At 39.2% G+C, this 22,767-nt stretch overlaps 2 protein-coding genes across 4 annotated transcripts in view; both read left to right on the forward strand.

Annotated features, from left to right (window-relative positions):
* Window positions 1-6,315, forward strand: part of pank1a (pantothenate kinase 1a) — a 32,449-nt gene extending 26,134 nt beyond the window's left edge. For both annotated transcript variants that reach the window (XM_086258963.1, XM_086258964.1), the window contains exon 8: window positions 89-6,315. In XM_086258963.1, the coding sequence (XP_086115089.1) occupies window positions 89-148 (60 nt within the window). In that variant the 3' untranslated portion in view covers window positions 149-6,315. The remainder of the gene's footprint in view (window positions 1-88) is intronic.
* Window positions 6,316-8,474: 2,159 nt separating this feature from the next.
* Window positions 8,475-18,908, forward strand: LOC147315946 (monocarboxylate transporter 12-B-like). 2 transcript variants are annotated; one of them, XM_086258961.1, is made up of 10 exons: window positions 8,475-8,531; window positions 9,909-9,985; window positions 10,109-10,342; window positions 11,954-12,057; window positions 12,605-12,748; window positions 14,740-14,835; window positions 15,060-15,216; window positions 15,554-16,273; window positions 16,368-16,627; window positions 16,987-18,908. In XM_086258961.1, the coding sequence occupies exons 3-10, from the start codon at window positions 10,194-10,196 to the stop codon at window positions 17,172-17,174; spliced, it is 1,818 nt and encodes a 605-aa protein (XP_086115087.1). In that variant the 5' UTR covers window positions 8,475-8,531; window positions 9,909-9,985; window positions 10,109-10,193; the 3' UTR covers window positions 17,175-18,908. The 2 variants fall into 2 exon arrangements, with proteins under 2 accessions (XP_086115087.1, XP_086115088.1); XM_086258962.1 differs by having other exon boundaries at window positions 16,368-16,429.
* The last annotated feature ends 3,859 nt before the right edge of the window (window positions 18,909-22,767 follow it).

The following is a 22,767-nucleotide window of genomic DNA, read 5'->3' on the forward strand; positions in this document are numbered from 1 at the left end:
ATTATATTTACCCTCAGAAACAAACCACTGGTTGGTTACATGATAAAAGCCTATAAGATATATTTATGTGCTTGTCTTTTTGCTCCAGGGTTACTTTGGAGCTGTGGGAGCACTGATGGAGCTGCTCAAGACAACAGAGGACCCCTGAAGGAAATTCTGTCAGGACAACATCAACTCTTGACAAGACGATGTCACCTGCCCTTGAAGGCCGTGATGTCTTAATGCTGTGACATCATCAACTTTTGAAGCTGCTGAAAGGTCCCATTCGTCGAGGCCACAAAAGGAACACTAAGAGAGAACACAGAAACTGATAAAAGCCATTTTTAATAATTTAACACCTGTAAATAACAATGACCTCTAATATTCATCTCTTAAATTTCCCATCATCCCCCTATCATAGACGTTTAATATTGTAATCTTTTATTTATGGTTTCCGTTAATGGGGTCTGCTGATTCGTGTAATCAGCCCTATGTCAGGAAGCAGCGACAAAAAGTATTTTGGTGTATTTTGTTATTGTGTTTGTGTGAATAGCTACTGTAGCATTACATCCTGGGGACAGTAGTGCGCCGGGAAACAATTTGTGCAACAGTTCTTTAAAATGGGATACCTTTGCAGAAGAGTTAACTGCTGAATGAGGGATTTGTACCACCAGCAACTCAAGGAAACATCACCTTTGGGCAGCTGTGGTTGCCGGTTTGTTGCACAAAAAGTAGCCCATTGCTCTACTGTTTCTGCAGAGTGCACTGAAGCCAAAACCTGTTGAGATTCATACTTTACCTGCCTCCTTCAGCTCCAATGGGAAGCAAAAAAACAAACAAACAAAAAACGGTCTTTATTTTGCTCTACTGCATATGGCCTTTGCTTTTTGTTTGTCTCTCCTTTGTCTGCCTATATGTAAGCAAAACTAGCACCACCAGATTGCCATGCATGCATACTCAACCTGCTGAGTTTAGTGTTAGGTGATGGGACCAAGACGTTGTCTTCCAACAGATTGCAGTGCATCATTGATTTCTGTTCTGTTCTGTTCTGATTGGCATCGCCAGAACTACTGTTGAGGACCCAGTCTGACTCGGCTGCTTGTGTTTGTGATGTATGAAATACTTGATCTGATCTTTATATTTATTTCTGTTTTTCTTTAACTTCCCTGTTTTCTGTCAGTGTCAGGAAGATGGAAGCTTCATTCATCCTTTTCTGGCTTTTCTGCCACGCTGATGCCTTGTTTGGGGATTTGTAGTGTGAGTTTAATAAATGTTCAGACTCAGAATCCCAACATAAAAAATAGTTAGCTGATGATGCAAAGGTAAAGTGTCAGTTTGGGGGAGACAGCTAGAAGTCATCCCAACATGTTAGACTGTTTACCATTCTGGTGCCGACACTGTTGGTAGCTGTTTTAGGTTTGGACCATTAATTGTATTTTCCCCCAAACCCCAATTACTCATCTCTAAAAACAAGCACTTACAGAATTTTAAGAGTTGCCCAACATTCCCAAGAATTTTAAACAGGTACTTTATGCTTGCTGTGAAACAACCATAAAAACCTGGAAAATATCCAAATCCAAATTGTCTAAATTGAAATAATTGGTGAGTATTAGCCACAATTATGTGGTAGACTTTAAACAGAGAATGGGCTTCATATGCTATTGCTGCCTGTTTGCACTGATCTAAGTCTATATTGACACTAGAACTATAAACAAGTCTATTTTTAACACTTAGGGTAATACCCATAGGATCAGAGACTCAGACCCTTTGAACCGAGAGCCAGTCCAGATTTCTGCACTGAGGTAACCGGGGCTGAAATAACACACTTGTATATTTATCATATACTTGAAAATGGCACATAGAGCTTTAATATGTAATAATTTAGCATTGCCATTTTTTTAAAGGAAACATAGCGTGATCTGCGATTATTTGAGAATGCTGAAACTTAGTTAACATGAGCGCATGTTTGCATGGACACAGGAAAGGTTTGTGTTATTTACTAAGCTTAGAAACAACAGTTGTAGGGAGTCCCACTACTAGTAAGTTTTCCATTTGCTATAAGAATTGTATAGTGTTTTTCGAGAAACAGACCACAAGTGTATTACGCTGTTATGTCCCACCCATCTTCACTTCCTAGCCTGAACCTTTCCAGCCTTTCTTTTTATCATAAAAGCAGCTGAGCTATAAAGCTGGGCAAAGCAGGAAATACTGTCCACTGTTTTATATTAGGCGTAACTGTCTACCTGCCTTTACTCTCCCGAATAGGAACTATGCGCTTTACGCAATCTCGAGTTAGTCGTCGCTTAATTCGCCTTCAATCATTAGACTTTTTATCAACACTCACACCTCCAGCTGTGTTCAGTATTGCGGATTTTTGTGAAAATCTTACCTACAGTACCTGAATAACACAGATATAAACTTAAAATTACAAGGGTAAAATCCTAAGGATCTAGCTTAATGTAGCCTACTAAAGTATTCTGAACATTTTTTTGACAAATATTGTCCCCACTTCACCATCTAACACAGCGGTCTCCACCCTTTTTTGCGCCACGGACCGGTTTATGCCCGACAATATTTTCATGGACCGGCCTTTAAGGTGTCGCGGATAAATACAACAAAATAAAACCAGTACCGAAAAAAAGAAAATTTATTCATAACGCGTGAAAAGACCCAGGAAAACCAAGTAAACGATAACAAAATAACGCTGAAAACCGATAAAACCCCTGAAAACGATACATTTCACACCTGAGCCTCAACTCTCGCGGCCCGGTACCAAACGACTCACAGACCGGTCCGAGGCCCGGGGGTTGGGGACGCTGATCTAACATACACACTGACTACACTTTGACCCTGACCCTTAAGCTGCTTTGCTGATCTGTTTGTGTTTAACACATAGGAGGGTAGGATCATAGACCACTTTTTGTGAAACGTTTATTTTAAACTGACACCCATAGTGCAATAACATCTAAAAAGATTTTCTTGTGAATTGAAAATGCATCATTGTTTCCCATTTGGTGATTGAACAGAATCAAAATAGATAATTATACTTTTTTTGTGACAAATGGTTTGGGTTATCTGTCTCATTGTAGTCCAGCCAGTGTGATTCATACTAAAAGTTTGTATTCAATTTCTGCTGAAAGGTTAACAGGCTTTATAAGCTTTGTAATGGCTTGAACAATGTAAATGCCGTCACTTATGCAAGTGTTTTGAGTAACAGTGTAGTGAAATAATGGAGGCATAATATTGTGAAGAGAGGTTTTGCAATTGCTTCCTCAAAAATGATCAAGGTTTCCTGATGTTTTCTTTTAGCTGTGATGACACTGCAAACTGTGACACAAGCTATGCTTTCTTCTCTGTGTGTTTTTCTTTTTCTGTTTTCCCCCCTTTGCCTTGTACCAACTGATGTTTGGATGTTAATTAGTGACCTCAATCTGTCAGGTGCCACTCTGCTTTAAAATCAGGCTGGAGTTTGATAACTTGTGCCACCACTTCATTTAATCTAAAAAACCAAATCATTTGCCTTTTAACATGTGTTAGCCTGGTTGCACCGTGTTTGTGTCCTTCAGTTCCCTGCTACTTCACCTCATTTTTACAAGTTTTAAGTTTTACTCTTGCTTTTTTTTTCTCCTTTTCATTTGTACTGTAACAGAAGATTCATTGCAGTTAATACCCATTCAGAATCTGAATATCAAAGTGTCCACCTGCAGTCCCAAGTGGATCTTGGTACATAAACAACATTAACCTTCAGTGCTAGCTTTGGTTTCCTTTGTTTTTTATTTTATTTTGGTAGAGGTTGTGACTGTCTTTTGTTTTTAATCCTTATTTTTTGTGGCCAGTAAGAAGTGATAATGTGAGTTGGCATCTTTTTGTGTGTGTGTGATTTCAAAATGTCTAAAATGCCTGTTTTGGTTTTTTTTGTTTTTGTTTTGTTTTTTGTTTTGTTCTCTATTGATGTTTCCATTGATTTCAGTTGGCACAACAGACCAGTGTAATTGCTTCCAGCCGTCATAATCTGTCAATGTGCAGAAATCTGTGGGAAAGCGTTGAAAGTTTTACTTTTTGAACACATATCACCACTGTCTGCAGAACATTGTTTCACAGCACAGGGGAACATCTTTTTATGGAAACCAGTGGTTGTATCTTTTTACTTGGTGTTAGGGGAAGCATTTTGAGATGATACATAATCACTGTAGAACATAAATGATATGTTGTTAATTTTACTGTTTACCCCTATATCCCCACTAACAATTGCAAGCTATTACATAATTTTCATACTCCAGAAATTTGAAGCTGGTGTTATAGACTGTTGTGGGATTATGGGATTATATTGAGTTTAGATACGTTTAGTATTGTTGAAACTAACTGGTGTACTTGCATACTGTTGTAGCTTCACTGTTTCTAATGAGAACACTTGCTGGGTTTTAAATTCTTCAGATAAAATGTTTATGGAACTGCATCATGCTGTAGATAAAATGTGAAACAAGAATTAAGTCCTTTTAAGGAAATGAACTACTAAGTGGTGGGTTTTTCTGTTATCATAAGTGATCAGTGTGGGTCTCTGTCTGCTTTCACAGCAGTCTGAATTTAGAGTTTGCTGTTTGAACATCACTAACACTTTTTTGGTGTTTTATTTCCCATAGGAAGGGACCATCTGTATTCAGACCAGTATGTATTTCTATGTACTGTACAGAGTCTTGGCCTACAGCAGGAGTCCCCAATCTCAGTCTATGAGGGCCGGTGTCCCTGCAGGTTTTAGATCTCACCCTGGGTCAACACACCTGAATCACATGATTAGTTCATTACCAGGCCTCTGGAGAACTGAAGACATGTTGAGAAAGTAATTTATCCATGTAAATCAGCTGTGATGGATCAAGGACACATCTAAAACCTGCAGGGACACTGGCCCTCGTGGACTGGGATTGGGGACCCCTGGCTTACAGTGTCCACTGAACTGCAAATCTTATGTAATCATAGTGAAATCTAACCAACAAGCTATGCAGTATCTCGTCTGTTGATATCTTTATCCCCACGTCTCTTCTTCAATACCTACCAGAGTTGATTTGACTTGATGTTACTCTAAAAGATATGCAACCCTGTTAGCTTTTCCTTCTGAGAAATCCTGTTTGAATCTTGACAGAGAGTGAGTTTCTCCTCCTGAAGTTTCTGTCCTGCTAATTTAGTTAACACTAATCAAGGTGGATGCTCGTAATCAGGATGTTTCAGACCCAATTATGCAGCAGAAGAAGCTCTTTTTCTTTTCTTTTTTTTCCAGATGTGTGTGACAGTTATTTTTGAATGGTGCCAGGTGTTCTTCTAATCCAGTCTATCATGTTGGATGGATGTTTGAGGGGGAAAAGTATTTTAAATGTCCTGGAGCTCTGTAGTGTTAGTGAAACCTAATATTAAATACAAGCCACTGTGATGACATGTTCCTCTGACCTTTTGCTTGTCTAATATCTTTCACACCATTTTCCTAACATTTCCTCAGAGGTTGTTAATCTGGTCGAACATCCTGGTACGAGAAGACATCCAGCCTTTTAACTGTTTTCTGGAATGCTTGACTGGCGGGGCAGATATTGTGTATTTGATTGTACAGAGATTTTGTAAATATTAATATGATATATTCTACACCAGCAATCTGTCCGTTGATAAAGTTGTTTTAACTGTTCAGAGCCAGGTTTCCCAAGCACGACTCACAATCCCAATGCAGACAGAAAATGCATCATGACAAGACAGAGTTATTACCTTTGCTAATAATTCTATTGGGGCTGTAATTTAAAACTGTTGGCTAATTGTGCTGTGACTGATTAGATTAACTAGATACTAAGTTTTGTGACATTAACATGTAATTGTGTTAAATTTGCTAATTGGATATAGAATTAATATATATATATATACATTTTACATTTATTACCACTTGTTTGTATACATTTCCCCATTGAATTCAAATCCATTTTACTTCTTTACCAAGGTTATTTCTTAATCTAAGTTCAACTTAACATTAGGTGGCGATGAAAGATGTAGTTGTTGAATCAAAGCTTGTTTGGATGCTCTTTGGTGGCCTCAGTGGCCACCAAAGCAGACAGCTGTTTTCTGTCTGCTGGATTTCAGTGCTGGTTGTTCACCTTGGCTCGCCTGCATTTGGGAAGTTTTGGGAATCCCAGTGCTGGTTGTCAGCGTCAGTTCTGCTGCTGCTTTTAACTCTGATTTGGGGGGGAAATGGTTTTTAAAAAGTCAGTTTAAAAAAATGGCTCCCTGCCTTGTGCAATGTGTATGTACTGAAGTGAAGAGATTTTTTTTTTTTCTAAAGAGAAATAAAACTAAAACTGGATGAGATTTTTTCTGGATATTTCTTTATTGACCTCGAATGAAAGGTACACTGCAATCTATACAGAAAAAAGATGAAAAGCATGAAGTAGTTAGAAAAAAATGCTAATAAACTATAGCTAGTTTAAAGGTGAAAGCTACAATTAGAGTCCGTAACTATTTATTTATTTGTTATTTTTTATTTTAAAAAAAACAATTTTTTTCAAGCTGACTGGATGAGATCTCATCCCGTGGGGTCAAAATGATCATGAGAACGGTGAGCAAAGATCCCAGAACCACACGGGGGGACCTGGTGAATGACCTGCAGAGAGCTGGGACCAAAGTAACAAAGGTCACCATCAGTAACACACTACAACGGCAGGGAATCAAATCCCGCAGTGCCAGACGTGTTCCGCTGCTGAAGCCAGTGCATGTCCAGGCCCGTCTGAAGTTTGCCAGAGAGCACATGGATGATACAGCAAAGGATTGGGAGAATGTCATGTGGTCAGATGAAACCAAAGTAGAACTTTTTGGTATAAACTCAACTCGTCGTGTTTGGAGGAAGAAGAATACTGAGTTGCATCCCAAGAACACCATACCTACTGTGAAGCATGGGGGTGGAAACATCATGCTATGGGGCTGTTTTTCTGCCAAGGGGACAGGACGACTGATCCGTGTTAAGGACAGAATGAATGGGGCCATGTATCGTGAGATTTTGAGCCAAAACCTCCTTCCATCAGTGAGAACTTTGAAGATGAAACGAGGCTGGGTCTTCCAACATGACAATGATCCAAAACACACCGCCCGGGCAACAAAGGAGTGGCTCCGTAAGAAGCATTTGAAAGTCCTGGAGTGGCCTAGCCAGTCTCCAGACCTCAACCCCATAGAAAATCTGTGGCGGGAGTTGAAAGTCCGTGTTGCTCGGCGACAGCCCCAAAACATCACTGCTCTCGAGAAGATCTGCATGGAGGAATGGGCCAAAATACCAGCTACTGTGTGTGCAAACCTGGTAAAGACCTATAGTAAACGTTTGACCTCTGTTATTGCCAACAAAGGTTATGTTACAAAGTATTGAGTTGTATTTTTGTTATTGACCAAATACTTATTTTCCACCCTGATTTATGAATAAATTCTTTACAAATCCTACCATGTGGATTCATGGATTTTTTTTTCACATTCTGTCTCTCACAGTTGAAGTGTACCTCTGGTGCAAATTACTGACCTCTGTCATCATTTTAGGTGGGGGAACTTGCACAATCGGTGGCTGACTAAATACTTTTTTGCCCCACTGTACATAAAATGAGATGCTGAGCTTCTTTAGAATAAAATCTGCAAAAATACTGCACTTTGCCAGAGGGGGTGCTGCAGATTCATACAGGTTAATGAGTTTCTGAACATAAATTTCTGAACATATTTCTGAACATAAAACATATATAAATAGATACAGATCTGTATGCACTGGGACTGAATATTAAAGTGGGCGTCCAGTGTATCTCCACTAAAATATTTCGGCAGGCATTCATTGGTAAGTCAGGGCGAAAATTGGCAAAACAATCCACCTCTGGGAGAAAACATTTTAAAATCAATTGCAAGACAGATTTGAAAAAACAAATTTTGAACATTTTTAAATATGGCACTGCAAAAAAGTGAAAATAAAAAAATAAAAAAAATACATATATTTTTTCATTATTATAAAAACCCAGCGGTATATTAGCTGGCAGATATTATTACAATTGTTTGCCGACCACTATCGGCAAACAATTGTAATTTACGTGCCAATAAATACAAATTTTACAAGTAAAAAGTCGGTGGAAGAAACGCCTTTCGGCCATGTTAAAAGAGTTGACTTTGCATACACAAAACATAGATCTGAGCAGAGTTGGGTAACGAGAAAAAGACTCATTTACGTGTTGTTGTGACATTAAAAAACGTTTAGGGTCGTTGTAAGTACTCATAACTAAATACACACAACAAATGCTTGGGAATCTGCTGGTTTCGTGTACCTGAAAAAACAATATTATTTTTACTGTTATCACTATTGTTGCGTGCATAGCGTTTTGTGTAAGTCTAAAAAAACTCATCTTCAGTCCTCCAATGGCGGAAGCGTAGCTCCACTGCAGCGTGCTGATGCGTCTAAGGATCAGCCAATTAGCTTCCACTTCTTATCAATGGAAGTTCTCTGTGTTACTGATGAACACTTGAGTCATGGAACGGTGACGGAGGGGAGCGGAGATTATCTGGAGGCTGTAAGCAAACACCCGTACTTCTCACTTGTTTTGTGTTTTAGTCTTGTTCAGTACTGCTCTGCTGTTTCTGTTCCTGCTCGTTTTTCTTTCCAGTTCCATTCCTTGACCCTCTAACCCACATAGGCTATGTGTTGATGTTTACTCTGTTTTGACTTGTACTGCAAAAGGCTGCTGCGAAAAACAGCAGAAAAAATGCATTTACCTGAAAAAACAAAGCATGCTTTTAGATGACAGTCATAATAAATGAATTGTACTAATTTACATTTCTTATGGATGCTTTCCCCTTTTTGTTTTCAAATGAATATAAAGTGAAATCAAATATTCTGTGGCCACATTTTACAACAAATTACAGTCTTCAATGACTTAATGTAAACTTTTTAGTGTTTCAGAGCCAAAAGGTTTGCATTTTACTGCAGGGTGGAATTTCTGTGTTTCATACGTTTGCTGGTAGCACAGGCATGCAGACTAACAACCTGTTATTTTGTCAAGATAACATTTTGAACAACATATGACATAACAAAAGAAGCTGCACACAAACCTTTGGACAAACACATGAGTGGAGTTGCAAAAGCACAGATAGGCCAAGTGCAATACTTTACATTTTAGTCTCTTGTTAAGGTTTTAATTGTCTGTTTTTTTTCTGGTGTTTTATTTTGAAGGTTTGCTGTTCTACTGGCTATTCTGTTGTATTTGTCACCACACATAAAGCTAAGACCCAGGAGCTGATTTGTAAACACAAATTTAGCTAATGTGAAACCTGGAGCTTAAGAAATGGAAAATACACATTTTGCATATCAACACAATCTGACATCGCACAGACTTTGTACTCAGGAGCTGGCAGGTTAAAGACTGGCTAATGTTCTCAGCTGATCCTCGCCTGTGAATCGAGTTGGCTAATCATATATAGGGTTCACTATTTAAGCTGTTTGAACCTGCCCATATCTCTTGCACTGCTGCAAGCTGTTTTGCAACCCACTTCGACCCCATCCCTTGCTTTCATGCAATATTTAAATAAATAAATATCATATTGGTATCTTTCTACCTGCCTACAACAGAGCCATAACAACACATATAAATTACTTCAGGTAGAAATGACAGTCCCATACTAAAAATATACAAAAGTTTTAACTTAAAGGATCTAAGTGAACTACATATGCACCGTTTGTGGCATTTGCATGGTCAGTGTTTACAATAAATGTACTTTGTTTGAGTTTCTTGACCTACTTTTCAACCATGAAATCTGTGAAGTCGGTAACTAAAACAACTGACTCTAAACTCTAAAGGCCATTATGGTGTCCAAAAAGACTACATCATCTTTCTTTGTTTTTTGTTATTAAAATGTTCAGTAATTGCTTCTTTTGACTGCTCCCATATTAGGAAGGGGTTGGCACAGACTTTTACGCTGCAGCCATCCTTCCTGACACAACCCTCCCAGGGATTTGTGTCTCCTACTGGTATGTGAATGTGTAATAAAAAAGTTTTACACTGTGTATTTATGTGACATAACAATAACAAATACATAGGAAAATAGGTTTAATGTTATACTTATTGATAATGTAATTTCTACAATTTCTCAGGAGGTGGCAGAAGGCACACCGACAAATGAGGGTGATTTAAGAGACATGTAACAGACAGGTTTGCTGACATCAGCTGGTTCTGTAAATGGCTGGAGGGATGGCAGTTACCAAGCAGGAGACACTTGAAGGAGGCAAAAGTGCATCTGGAGTCCAGACCGAGCCTGAAGGAGGCTGGGGTTGGATGATTGTCGCTGGTTGTTTTCTCGCTACCATCTGCACCCGAGCAGTAACCAGGTACCAGTCCTCACTTTGAAGCTAATTATGCTTAAAAACTACAAAATCGCTTATCCATAGATTTTGCTGTGATTTTCCCATTGTCACTACTGGGCACACTCTTTATATGCTTGTGATACAGCTTCCATTTAGTATTTCACTGTATGATTTAATCTGTTATTAATTTAAGAGCACCAGGCCAACAGCAAATTATTTTCACTCGTTGGTGCACTTAAATCTTTATTCTCCACAAACTACTCAACATGACTTCACCTCCAGGTGTACAAAGCTCCAGCTTAGCCTTTTGTAGCAGGTGTAGGATTATTACTATGCAATATGCAGTTTTGATATGTAGCTGTACTTAGCAAGACTTTATGTTCTTAGATTATTAACACCTCAAAGTTATTACTTGGCAATAATCCATTCTGACTCACTTCCAAGGTTTAAGCGTCTCAGCAGCCATATTTTTTTTTCTACTAAGACTTTGAAATCCTGCAGAGATGTTTCCACATTTACGTCACTGTACATTACTTTCACAGGTCTGCCACAATCTGGTGTTTGGCTTTAATTGAAGGTTATCTCTAGATTTACACTATAGAAACTGACTGGGTGAACAAACTGGGTGAAATGTGTAATTTTTAAAAAAAGTGACCTGTATAGTTTACAGCATGTGCTGGGAAGAAGACGTTTGGTGAAGTGTTGTGTTTTTCCATGTAATTTACTAACATGTTCTTTATAATACTCAGTATTTCCCAACCACCCCAGCTCACGCAGGACATAATGTCACTTGCCATATATCTCAATAGATAATATAATCTTTCAACCCTGTGAGGTCACCCCTATAGTTTACATTTGATTTTGAAACCGTAGATTTTCCTGGGGGGAAAAAATATGTTTTTTTGTTTTGTTTTTTAACACCTAACAGGATGTTAGAGAAAACGTCTTAGCTTGTAAAATTGAAGAACAAAGCCATTCATCCTCTAGTTTGTTTCTCTGCCTGAAATAAAAGCTAACATTGCTAAAGCTTTTGTAGTACTGGCAAACAAAGTACAAGAAATGAAAAAGTGTGTAATGATGAAAATAATAATGCATCGAATTCTGTTTTAATGTGAATTTTATCAAGGCGGTGAGTGATTTACAGCACTGTTCTTGTCTGAGGCTTCAAGAACAAGAAGTCCTGCCTGGTGTTAAGTAACAGACAGCAAGGGTGAATAAAAATACAGGTCATGGAGTGCAGAGCCCTCCAACTGTTTGATATAAATGCCTGTCATAACCTGATAAACATTATATTGGTTGCCAAGTCTGACAGACTAGGATTTGGCAAGTATTAAATAGTCTAATTAATATTGCATTTGGCCCAAATCATCACCCAAAGTTAATATATACATGATATAGATAGTGGATGTAAGATCCCATCTTAAACTGACCTGAAGATACGGTGTTAGCCCAACTGACAGACTAGTTATGTTTTATCTGTTCTTCGATATGAAGACTTTCTCTTTTCTTATTGACTTAATGTAATAAACCTCTTTGAAGTTGTTATTGAGGAAAGCTACTAATCCTATTATCATCAGTTTATTGCTTTATTTCACTCTTCCTTATTCATGTCACAAACAATCTCTCTGTATGCAGATGTGTCTCCATGTTCTTTGTTGAGTTTCAAATGCACTTTGAGAAGGATTACTCCAACACGGCCTGGATCCACAGCCTGATAGACTCCACCACTATGCTTTGTGGTAAGATGATCATTTGCACCAGTTATCAAAAGCACTTCAAAGGCTAACAGTGTATATTGGGCGATCGTGGCTCAAGAGTTGGGAGTTCGCCTTGTAATCGGAAGGTTGCCGGTTCGAGCCCCGGCTTGGACAGTCTCGGTCGTTGTGTCCTACACTTCACCCGTTGCCTACTGGTGGTGGTCAGAGGGCCCAGTGGCGCCAGTGTCCGGCAGCCTCGCATCTGTCAGTGCGCCCCAGGGTGGCTGTGGCTACGATGTAGCTTGCCATCACCAGTGTGTGAATGGGTGGATGACTGGTTGTGTAAAGTGCTTTGGGGTCCTTAGGGACTAGAAAAGCGCTATACAAATACAGGTCATTTTTTAAAATTTTTATATTCTTATCAAACCATACACAAGTTAGGAGGGTATAGTTTGGCCAGAAGGGGAAGAAACAAATCTTGTTGCGATTAACAGGCGTCTACACAAACTTGCTTTCCTTTTGAAAATGAGGCATTAATTGGAAAGAAAATCTTATGAATAAAACAAATCTACTGAAACTGTCTCTGCAGCTCCTCTGGGCAGCTTTCTTGGGAACCGTCTGTCCTGCAGAGCTACAGTGATTCTCGGAGGCATGCTGTCATCTGCTGGTCTGATTATCAGCTCCTTCGCTAACAGCCTGGAGTATCTTTATATGTCTCTGGGTGTCCTCACAGGTACATGTTCATGATACTCGGCTGTTATCTGTTATCTGTTGTGTACTGCAGATAACAGTTAACAGCCGCATGGGGGACTGCAGCAGTACTCCATGTGCACACGATCCTGTACACACATATCTAACATACACAGCATGATCTTAAATGTAAGCACAGAAGATTAAATGGTAACAGCCATGCGTCAACAGGGAACCTGCCTGGTTGTTGGAGATCTTGTCAAAATCATCTGGAAGGCTCCTGATTGTCATGGAGGGACAATGATGCCACCCACATTGCCAATGCATTAAAAGCATACCTGGATAGAAAAACACGCAGTGTAACATAAGTCATGGACAGAGCCCAAACCTCAACATTATTGAAGCATTGTGGGATCATCTTTATAGTGAATTAGGGCTGCCACGATTTGTCGACTAGTCACGAGTACGTCGACTATCAAAATCGTCGACGACTGATTTAATAGTCGACGCGTCGTTTGAAGCTTTGAAAGATCACAAAAGATGCAGGAATAAGTAGTAGGATTTAAGCGTGTAATAACGGACTGAAACAGAAGATGGCAGCACTGCATGTACAAGGATGCCAGCTGCCGTTAAGCTGTTAGTTTTAATATTAGTCTTATTATTCTTTCTGTGTCACAAAAAACATATTTTCAGGCGAGAATGTAGCTGTGTAAACCTCAAATATCTGCTCAGTTTATCAAGACACCACATATTTTCAAAAGCGCTCTGACGTTTTCGGAGACGTCTGTTACCCACTAGCTCGATAGCTAGCCGGGTTACAGGCTCACTAGAGCCCGTGAGAACACCGGACTCCCGGCAAATCGTTTTCAAACCCACTGCCGTCTTTCGCTACTCAGGTTAAACATATATAAGTCACTTAGATAACTTAAAAATTTTATTGTTTGGCCTTTTTTTAGTATTTTATTTGTTCCTGAGTAAATCGGTTTGGCTGAGATTAAAGTTATAGTTTTTACACAGCTGAATAAACATCAAGCAGACAACTGATCATCAGAAGTGTGAGATGCTCGAGAATATACTCCGGTGTGCTGTTATATTTTAGATAGCAAGGAATTTGTTAAACTTCACCGAAACAATCTGCAAATTTCATTAAAATTTAATAAACACTATCATCTTGTCTTTACTTTTAGTTAGCACATACCTTAAACACTTAAAGCTGTAAGCTAATGATAGTTATATAAGAGCAGATGCATGCTGGTGCAATAAGCTGTACATTTTACGTCCAATGGATGATGATCTGATTAGTCGACTAATCGCAAAAATAATCGGTGACTAGTCGACTATCAAAATAGTCGTTTGTGGCAGCCCTATAGTGAATGAAACAAAAGGTGGCCAAAGAAGAACTTCAAAAGTCCTTCAAGAAGCCTGGAGAACTATTCTTGAAGATTACTTAAAAGAAATGACAAGAAAGCTTGCCTAAGAGAGTTCAGAATGTGTTGTACATATTCTGCTACTTATATACTGCATTTCCACACATGTCTGTACATTTGATGTGTGGCTCAAGACTTTGACACAGTACTGTACAAACATCTATATACAAAGACACAAGCTACTTTTGACTGGTCGCTACAGCGGGTAGCTACACATGTTTGATTTGGCACATTTTTACTACAGATGGCCTTCAAAGGGTTTGTGGGTTAAACCATTTAACAGAAAGATACCACCGACAGAACCTCAGGGAGCCTCGACCTATATTGTGACCACTTGAAGGGAAAGGGAAACAGTTTTTTTTCACTTGTTAAAAAGGAGAAAAAAACAGAAGCATTTTTACAGGGGAAAATATAATGATATGAGCCGTGAACGTTAATGATGATCTTACTGTGGCGTTTAAATATTGTTATACCAAGTTGCTTTGGGGGAAATATTTGCTAAGTAAATAGCAGATTGTAGAATGGCACATATGAGAGCTTCTGATGAGATTTGGCAACATATGGCAGATCTCCCAAACTACAAAAACCCTTTATTCATTCTCTGCAGGTCTTGGCTTTGCTCTCAGCTACACACCAGCCATAGCGATGGTTGGGAAGTACTTCAGTGAGAGGAAAGCTCTGGCTTATGGCATTGCTCTGTCTGGTAGTGACATCTTTACTTGTCTTCATTTTTCTTTCTTTTCACTGATACTTTATTTTTCTCACCTCACCTGTTCATTCTTCCTTTCACCGTTTCCACCTGTATGTATTTACTGTGTTCCTCTGTGCTTTTTTCAGTCTGCTTTTAAGTTCCTCATCCCATATTCCCCCTTCACTCTTTTCGTGTTTTATTTCATTCCATCAAATCCAATGTTACCTCATCTTTAGGCAGTGGCATTGGGACCTTCCTCCTGGCTCCTGCAGTGCAGCTCCTTATAGAGTATTATTCCTGGAGAGGAGCGCTGCTCATTCTTGGAGCATTTGTGTCCAACTTGTGTGTCTGTGGTGCCCTGATGAGGCCGCTGGAACCAAGAGGAAGTCAAAGGTAAGTTCTTGGGTATTTTGGTGTATTTTACTTGGATATGAAAGAAATATGTTGCCAAAGTAAAACTACTGACAGGTAAAATGGATAACATTATTCATCTCATTACAATGAAATGTTCTTCTGGTAAATGTTACCCAAATGGCAGCTCATGACGCAAAAACTGCTCAAAGAGCCACAGTTGTTTACCCCCAAATTCCAAATATCCCAATTCGATTAACTACCTACAGGATACACTGGGAAAAAAACCTGATCCATCTTGCCACAGATTTAAAAGATCACCTAATCCTTAAAAAATTGAAATCTAATTATTTTCTTATCTTTCTCACTCTATCTGAAGGACATGGGAGAGCAAGCTGACAAAATTTGGGAAAAACTGCATGAAGACAGTGCTGGATTTTAAAGTCCCTGAACAAATATCTGCTGATTGTATCCAAGTGGACCACAAGCAGCTGGATGTAAAGAACTTAAAGGGTCCTCAGGGGCTCCTCATACCAAACGGAACATTGAAAAACTTTGGACTTGAAAAGGGCAAACTAGGTAACATAGCATTTCTTCCAACCCTGGAGCCATCTGATCAGAAGTTAATAGATCTGAAGATAGGGAAATGCTTTTTATTTAGCAACTCACTAACAGACACAATGCTAGGCAACATTGAATTCTCAGATCTTAAGCTACCCAACACGACCGAGGACTTGATATTGGTGGAAAGCATTAGCTTGAGCAAAAACTTGGCAGACATGGATGGAAAGATAGAAGACTCAAAATTTAATGAAGCCAAACAAAGTGACAATAATCCTTTAGTAAACCCTTCATCCAGAGCTCAGTGCTTTTGTTTCGAGTCCAGGGAGGAGTTTGGCTTCCTTTTGATACCCAGCTTCCTGATTTTGTCCATGTCATTCCTGTTTATGGCGTATGGTTGCAGCCCTCCAATAGTTTACCTGGTTCCTTATGCCCTCAGTTTGGGGGTGCAGCCTCAGCATGCTGCTTTACTCATGTCTGTATTTGGAGTCTGTGGAATTGTTGGCAATATCACATTTGGATGGATCACAGATAGGGGGTAAGTATTAACCTGGAGTGTATTTTTGTTAGTTAATAATTAGTTTGTTGTATTAAATTCAAAGTTCAGTGGTGATGGATTTCCTTCGTTCTAGGTGTGTTAGGAGGTTTCGCATGCTGAGCTACACGGTGGCGATGGCCATGGAAGGCCTCTGCTGTATGTTCATGCCTTTCCTTAGCTCCTTCTCCCTTCTCGTGCCTTTTTCCATACTCTATGGGTACTTTGATGGTGCATATGTAGCACTAATACCAGTGGTGACTTCTGACACTGTGGGCTCCACCTATCTCACCTCAGCTTTGGGTGTGGTTTACTTCCTTCATGCCATACCCTACCTGCTCAGCCCTCCCATTGGAGGTAAGGATTCATGAATATACTACAGCAGAGTTAAGAGTCAAACTTTGTTTGTTCATCCTAATTATTCCCCCATGCATGTTCTAGCCTCTATACCAACCTTTTTAGGTCTTTTTTGCCTTCTAGAATCTGCTGTTTGCAAAGAACGAGCAGCTCTCTCCACTTGTTTTTGTTTCATAAGCCATAAGGCACCACCTAATTTTCATTCTTCATGCTTTTACATCCATATTTTCAGAAATAACTGTGCAGAAGTTTGAGCATAAACTCTGTAAAACAATGCCATTTTGGAGGAAAATAAGTCCTACTTTAAAATATGGATTTTAAAAAAATGTGTTTATCTTTTTTCTTTCCTATTTCTCCAGGTTGGTTAGTTGATCGGACGGGAAACTATGCAGCAACTTTCTTCCTCAGTGGGGCTTCCTTTATCTTCAGCTCTGCAGTCCTAGCAGCAGCCATGTTAGTCAGACACTGCCAGAGGTCCAAGTTGAACTCAGCTGCACATTTAAACCCCAGTCACACGGCCGCTGCAGCTCTGCAGAGCATCCTATGATATGTCAACCTTGCTTCTTATTCACTGTCTGCACAGGTGCCGCTGGTCTGTGGGTGTACTAAGATAATAATAATGTGTGACTGGGCTAAAGATCAAGAAGCAAGTGGCCAGGAAGGAAAAAATCTAGAGTTTTAGTTATTTCACAGTGACATTTTCCTGTTTGTTTGTTTTTTGTTGTTGTTTTGTTTTTTTAATGACTGGATAAATATTTTCTATAGTAATTAACAGTATAGTCTACTAACTGTCTGAAGTAATTTTGCTTTTTAAAAGATGATACTTGAGAAGTGCCTTCCAACATAATTTAAAAATGAAAGTTCCTCATGTCTCTTTATTTCTGTTTTTATATTGAAGACCCGCTGAATGTGAAAATGTAAGCTAATTCTAATTGTTGTTGTTTTTTTTTTTGTGTGATTCTACAACTTCACCTCCAAAAAATGTTGGCACGCTGTGAAAAATGTGAATAAAACAGGATTGCATTCATTTGCAACCCACATTTCATTCACAATAGAAAATAGAAAACATATCAAATGTTTAAAGTGACACATTTTACGGTTTCATGAAAAATAGCTCCTTATATTCAATTTGAAGACACAAAAAAATTGTGAAGACTTTAAATACTTGATGTCATATCTTTTCGAATCTGGAAAACCAGTATTGGATGTCTGTTGTCTTTAGGCTCTGAGACAGCACTGCATTGCAAACAGGCATGATTCTGGCATAGAAATCACTACATGGGGTCAGGAAAACTTACAGAAATCATTGTCTGTGAGCACAGTTCACTTTGGCATCCACAAATAGAGGTTAAATATCATGAAAAGTGGAGTCCAGAAAAACTGCTGTCATCTCTGGGTCAAAACTCATTTAAAATTCACTTAAGCAAATGGAAGCCTGTTCTGTGGTCAGATTCATCAAAATTTGAAATGTATGTTTTTTGGAAACCATGAATGCTGCCTCCTCTGAACAGAAGAAGACTGGGACCATCCGGCTAGCTGCCAGCACTCAATTCAAAAACCAGTCCAGTGTCTATAATGGCCATTTGCAATATAGAAAGACACCATCAAGCTTGAAAGGTATGTGCAGATTTTAGAGCATATTTTCCTATCCAGGTGCTGTTATTTCACCTCATCTTTAGGCAGTATTTTCTGCATATTTCAGCAAGACAATGTTAAACTGCATACTCCAGTTATTAGAACAGCATAGCTTCTCAGTAGAAAAGTCAGGGTGCTGAATTTCCCTACTTCAATTCAGCCCTTTTACCGACTAAAAAGATTGGGAGCATAAAGAAATGAAAAAGACTTTATTTATACAGCATCAAATCACAACAACTGTCACCAAGGCGCTTTATATTGTAAGGGAAAGACCTTAGAATACTACATTCAGAGAAAAATGCATCAATCATATGACCCCCTATGAGCAAGCACTTTGGCGACAGTGGGAATGAAAAACTCGCTTTTAACAGGAAGGAACCTCTGGCAGAACCAGGCTCAGGGAGGGGCGGCCGTCTGCTGCGACGGTTGGGGTGACAACACTGCTCTCCTAGAAGTCGAGCAACAGCTCAATTCCCAGACATTTTTCGATTAATGTTAAAACACGAGGGGAAGCTACACAGTGGTAAGCACAGCCCAGTCTCAACTTACTTGACACACATTGCTGCCATCAAAATTAACAATTTTTTAAAAATGATGCATCATATTGATATGTAAAAAAAATTGGAATGTTCTGTTGTGAATAAAAAACGGGTTCACTGCATTCTGTTTCTATTTGCAATTTACGCAGCATCCAAACTTTTCTTGGAAAATTACATCAAGGTTAAGGGGGTTGTTTTTAGCCACCAGGGGGCAGTAGGCCCATGTGTGCACTGTTCACCCTCTGTCACGAAATCATTTAATGCATTTCAAAAAGTTCATTCAAAACAGATGTTCTTGCAGAGACTGCTTATTGATGTGGGGAAGTGTAAATTCAGCTTGAGGAAACCAAAACAACAAAGCAAAATAAATGAAAGTTTACAACCGAAATTCCCTTGTCACCAACAATTATGAAGTCTATGCTGTTTTAGAATGAATCTAAACTAGGACCGTATTTGTGCTGAATGTGCATTGTTTGATCCCTTTATTGGAAAAATAAAGAATACAGAATAGCTATCTTTACAAAAGTGGAAGTCAAATTTAATGTTAGTACAAACTGTAAAAATGGTGACAATTTAAACAGGTTTAAATTTGGACCTTTATGTGTAATAAATAATTCTGTGTGAAAGCAAAATGTCCAGTTAGGGCTTTTGTGAATCATCTGAATGCTGGACATACACTGAATTTGTTTATGATTTGTGGTGTGTTATCTATGGATTTAGAAATGTGCATCGTGTGAGTTGGTGCCTGTGCATTCAGGTGTGTGTTTGTTGGTAGGGGTGGTGTGGGGTGGGGGATGTTCACTAAAGAGAACATCCCGTTCTGGGTGTATCCGCCCACACACGGGGAGCCCTGCATTGTTCCGCTGCTGAAACCACCATTTGTGTGTGTGTGTGTGTGTGTGTGTCTGCAGGGTATTTTTTTTTCTTCTTTCTTTTCTGCATTCTGAACAGTGACTTTTGTGTGTCTGTCTGTGTGTGTTTACCTATCACACAGTAAATGCATGTGTCTGGCTTTTTAAAAAATTATCAGCACCCTAATATCTTCAGTTATTCTTTGTCATTTTTGTGTTTGTTAAGCCAGAACCAAGTCGTCACACAGAAATGACAATAAATTAAGCATTTTTACGACAAAATACTACACAACTATACTTTTAGATCAAAGGAAAACATCAGTTTATCAATCAATTAAAAATGGTAAATGGCCTGTATTTATATAGCGCTTTACTAGTCCCTAAGGACCCCAAAGCACTTTACATATCCAGTCATCCATCCATTCACACACACATTCACACACAGGTGATGGCAAGCTACATTGTAGCCACAGCCACTCTGGGGCGCACTGACAGAGGCGAGGCTGCCGGACACTGGCGCCACCAGACCCTCTGACCACCACCAGTAGGCAACGGGTGAAGTGTCTTGCCCAAGGACACAACGACCGAGACTGTCCAAGCCGGGGCTCGAACCGGCAACCTTCCGATTACAAGGCGAACTCCCAACTCTTGAGCCACGATCGACCCAATTATATCAGTATCCGTCAAAAAAAGAATGCCGTCCATAAAAGTATTTTACCTCTACATTTTCACAATGAGCCCACCCGAAACCTTGGCTGATTGTGACCTACATTGTGACATGTTTTCACACCTTGGCAGTGTGATTAGGTAGAGGATCATTAGGGGGTCCATTATCCCTCTGGGGGGGACACTCCCACAGGGCTTAAATCTGGGACTCTCCACCATTTGACCCTAGAACCGAAAAAGCTTCTCGGATGAGAGGTGAAACATCTTCAAACAACTTAAAGAAGTCCAGCGCTTTTCTTTCTGAGCTCCTTAGACCTCTACTTGCAACATAGTTTTTGTTGATCTGTCACAAACATCTTTTAACCTTCAGTGTGTGAATGGGTGGATGACTGGATGTGTAAAGCGCTTAGGGGTCCTTAGGGACTAGTAAAGCATTATACAAATACAGGCCATTTACCATTTACCGAGATGACTTCATACGATGCAGTGTGCTGTGAAAAACGATTGATAGCACCCAGTCTAGAAAAGGGTGAGCTATTCAACAAAGGTTGTTGTGGTCTGTCTGTAGCTGTATACAGACGTGTGATGTTTTCTGTGAAGCTAGAAATCTGATAAGGTAGTTCTGTTTCCAGTAAGCAGTTTTGTGTTAAACTATGCTGTAATCCAAAATATACAGTTGCATACATTAGGTGCTCATGAAGGTGAGCCACTGCATTTGGCTATATGGTTATAGTTTCTCACTTTTAGTCTGAAGTGTGTGAAAGAGAATCCACCTCATTGATTCACTTGTTTTTTAAAGCAGCTGGTGAATGTTGTTAGTAGCACACAATTGCTGTCAGATAAATGGTGGCATAAAAAATACACAAGTTCTTACTTCTGTAATTGTTTTGTTAAGTAGGAATGCTAAAGTAAAATACAGATACCTCAAATCTGTAACTGGGTACATGACTTCTGTTAGATCATCTGAAAGCCTTTACAGGTGGCCTTGGTGATTAAACCTTGTGTGTGTGTGTTTGTTTGTGTGTGTGTGTGTGTGTGTGTGTGTACTTTTTAGTTAGAAGTTTCCAATGTGTAGGTGGATGCGTGGGAGGCAAGCAGAGGAGGGGTTTCCTCTGAGGTTGGCATCCCCGAAGACACCAAAAAAAAGAGAAAAAATACAGAAAAAAGGACTTCCCCTGTAATAACTCAAACACACACACACACACACACACACACACACTTCTCCTTCCTGTTTCATGTTCGTGCTTGCATAAATTTAACTGATTAGGCCCACATTAGAACTCTTCATACATTTGCCTGGTTGCTTGTACAAGAGTTTTTTTTAGTCTCATTGCATTAGCAGATTTTCACGTATTAAATATAACACATTTGTTATGTCATCATGATATTCTTTCTTCTTAATGTACTTCTTACGTTTGCTCCAGGATTCAATTAGATTACTAATCCACATGAGTGGGCAAAAACCATAATGATGTTTCAAAGTGTCCTTTGATACTTTCTTTGATATTCTGGGAGAATTTCAGAATATTAAAGAACAAGTCCTCTGCAATACATTCAAGCACTTTTCAACTTGTCCTTTAATGTGTTTTTCTCTTGTTTTGCATATATTCCTCTTGTTTGTTATTGATTCCTGGTGTCTTACTATTTATAGTTTTTGCACTGTTGATGTGAAGCAACCACAACTTTATTGTACATGTTTAATGACAATAAAGGGCTATTCTATTCTAATTTGCAACCATCCCCATTAATGTTATGCTGCTTTGACCCCTGCAAGTAATACAACTGTGGCTGGCTGTGGAGAAGCTTATCTTTCTTGCAGATATTTAAACCAGTGTCTGCTTAATATTTCATTCCAAGAACTCAGTGTGGGTTGTGGCTAACAGAAACCAATATCACACGTTCACAGGAGGCCAGCACATGCAGATTTACTGGGTGCTTACTTACTGCTTTACTGCCTTAAAACAAGATTTTACCTTAGGATTGATCTGCCTTTAAATTCAATAAAGTGAATTATTGTAATTTAGATTTAAATAATATCTTTTTGCTGTTTTAAAGACCGATACTGTCGAACTACAGAACAGCACTGCTGCTGTGCATGGGGAGAGGTGATGTCACACATACGCACACATAGACAGCACCTGCGTTGTTGGTTTACACTAGATTCACTCTCTGATAAACTTTTGTCATGCAGCAGCCAGGTGCATAATGCCACTGTATGTCTCTGTGTGTGTGTGCTTTACCACATCACTCACACACACTTCTCTGTGGGAAGACAAACACTGTGAAAAAACAGAAGATGCTCCTGAGGAAACACAGGTGAGAAGGACAAATGTAGACACGCATGCATGCAGACAGATACTGTATGTTCCCTCAGTTGTTATGTTTACTCTGGAATAGCAACCCGGCTTGGTTATTTTGTAACATTCTGTCTGCCATGTTTGCTCTGAAA

This window comes from Aulonocara sp. 'chitande type north' Nkhata Bay, linkage group LG13 (genome assembly GCF_057382095.1).
Source record: "Aulonocara sp. 'chitande type north' Nkhata Bay isolate Kocher_YH1m ecotype deep benthic linkage group LG13, A_spYH_male_GT1.1, whole genome shotgun sequence".
NCBI classification, from domain to species: domain Eukaryota; kingdom Metazoa; phylum Chordata; class Actinopteri; order Cichliformes; family Cichlidae; genus Aulonocara; species Aulonocara sp. 'chitande type north' Nkhata Bay.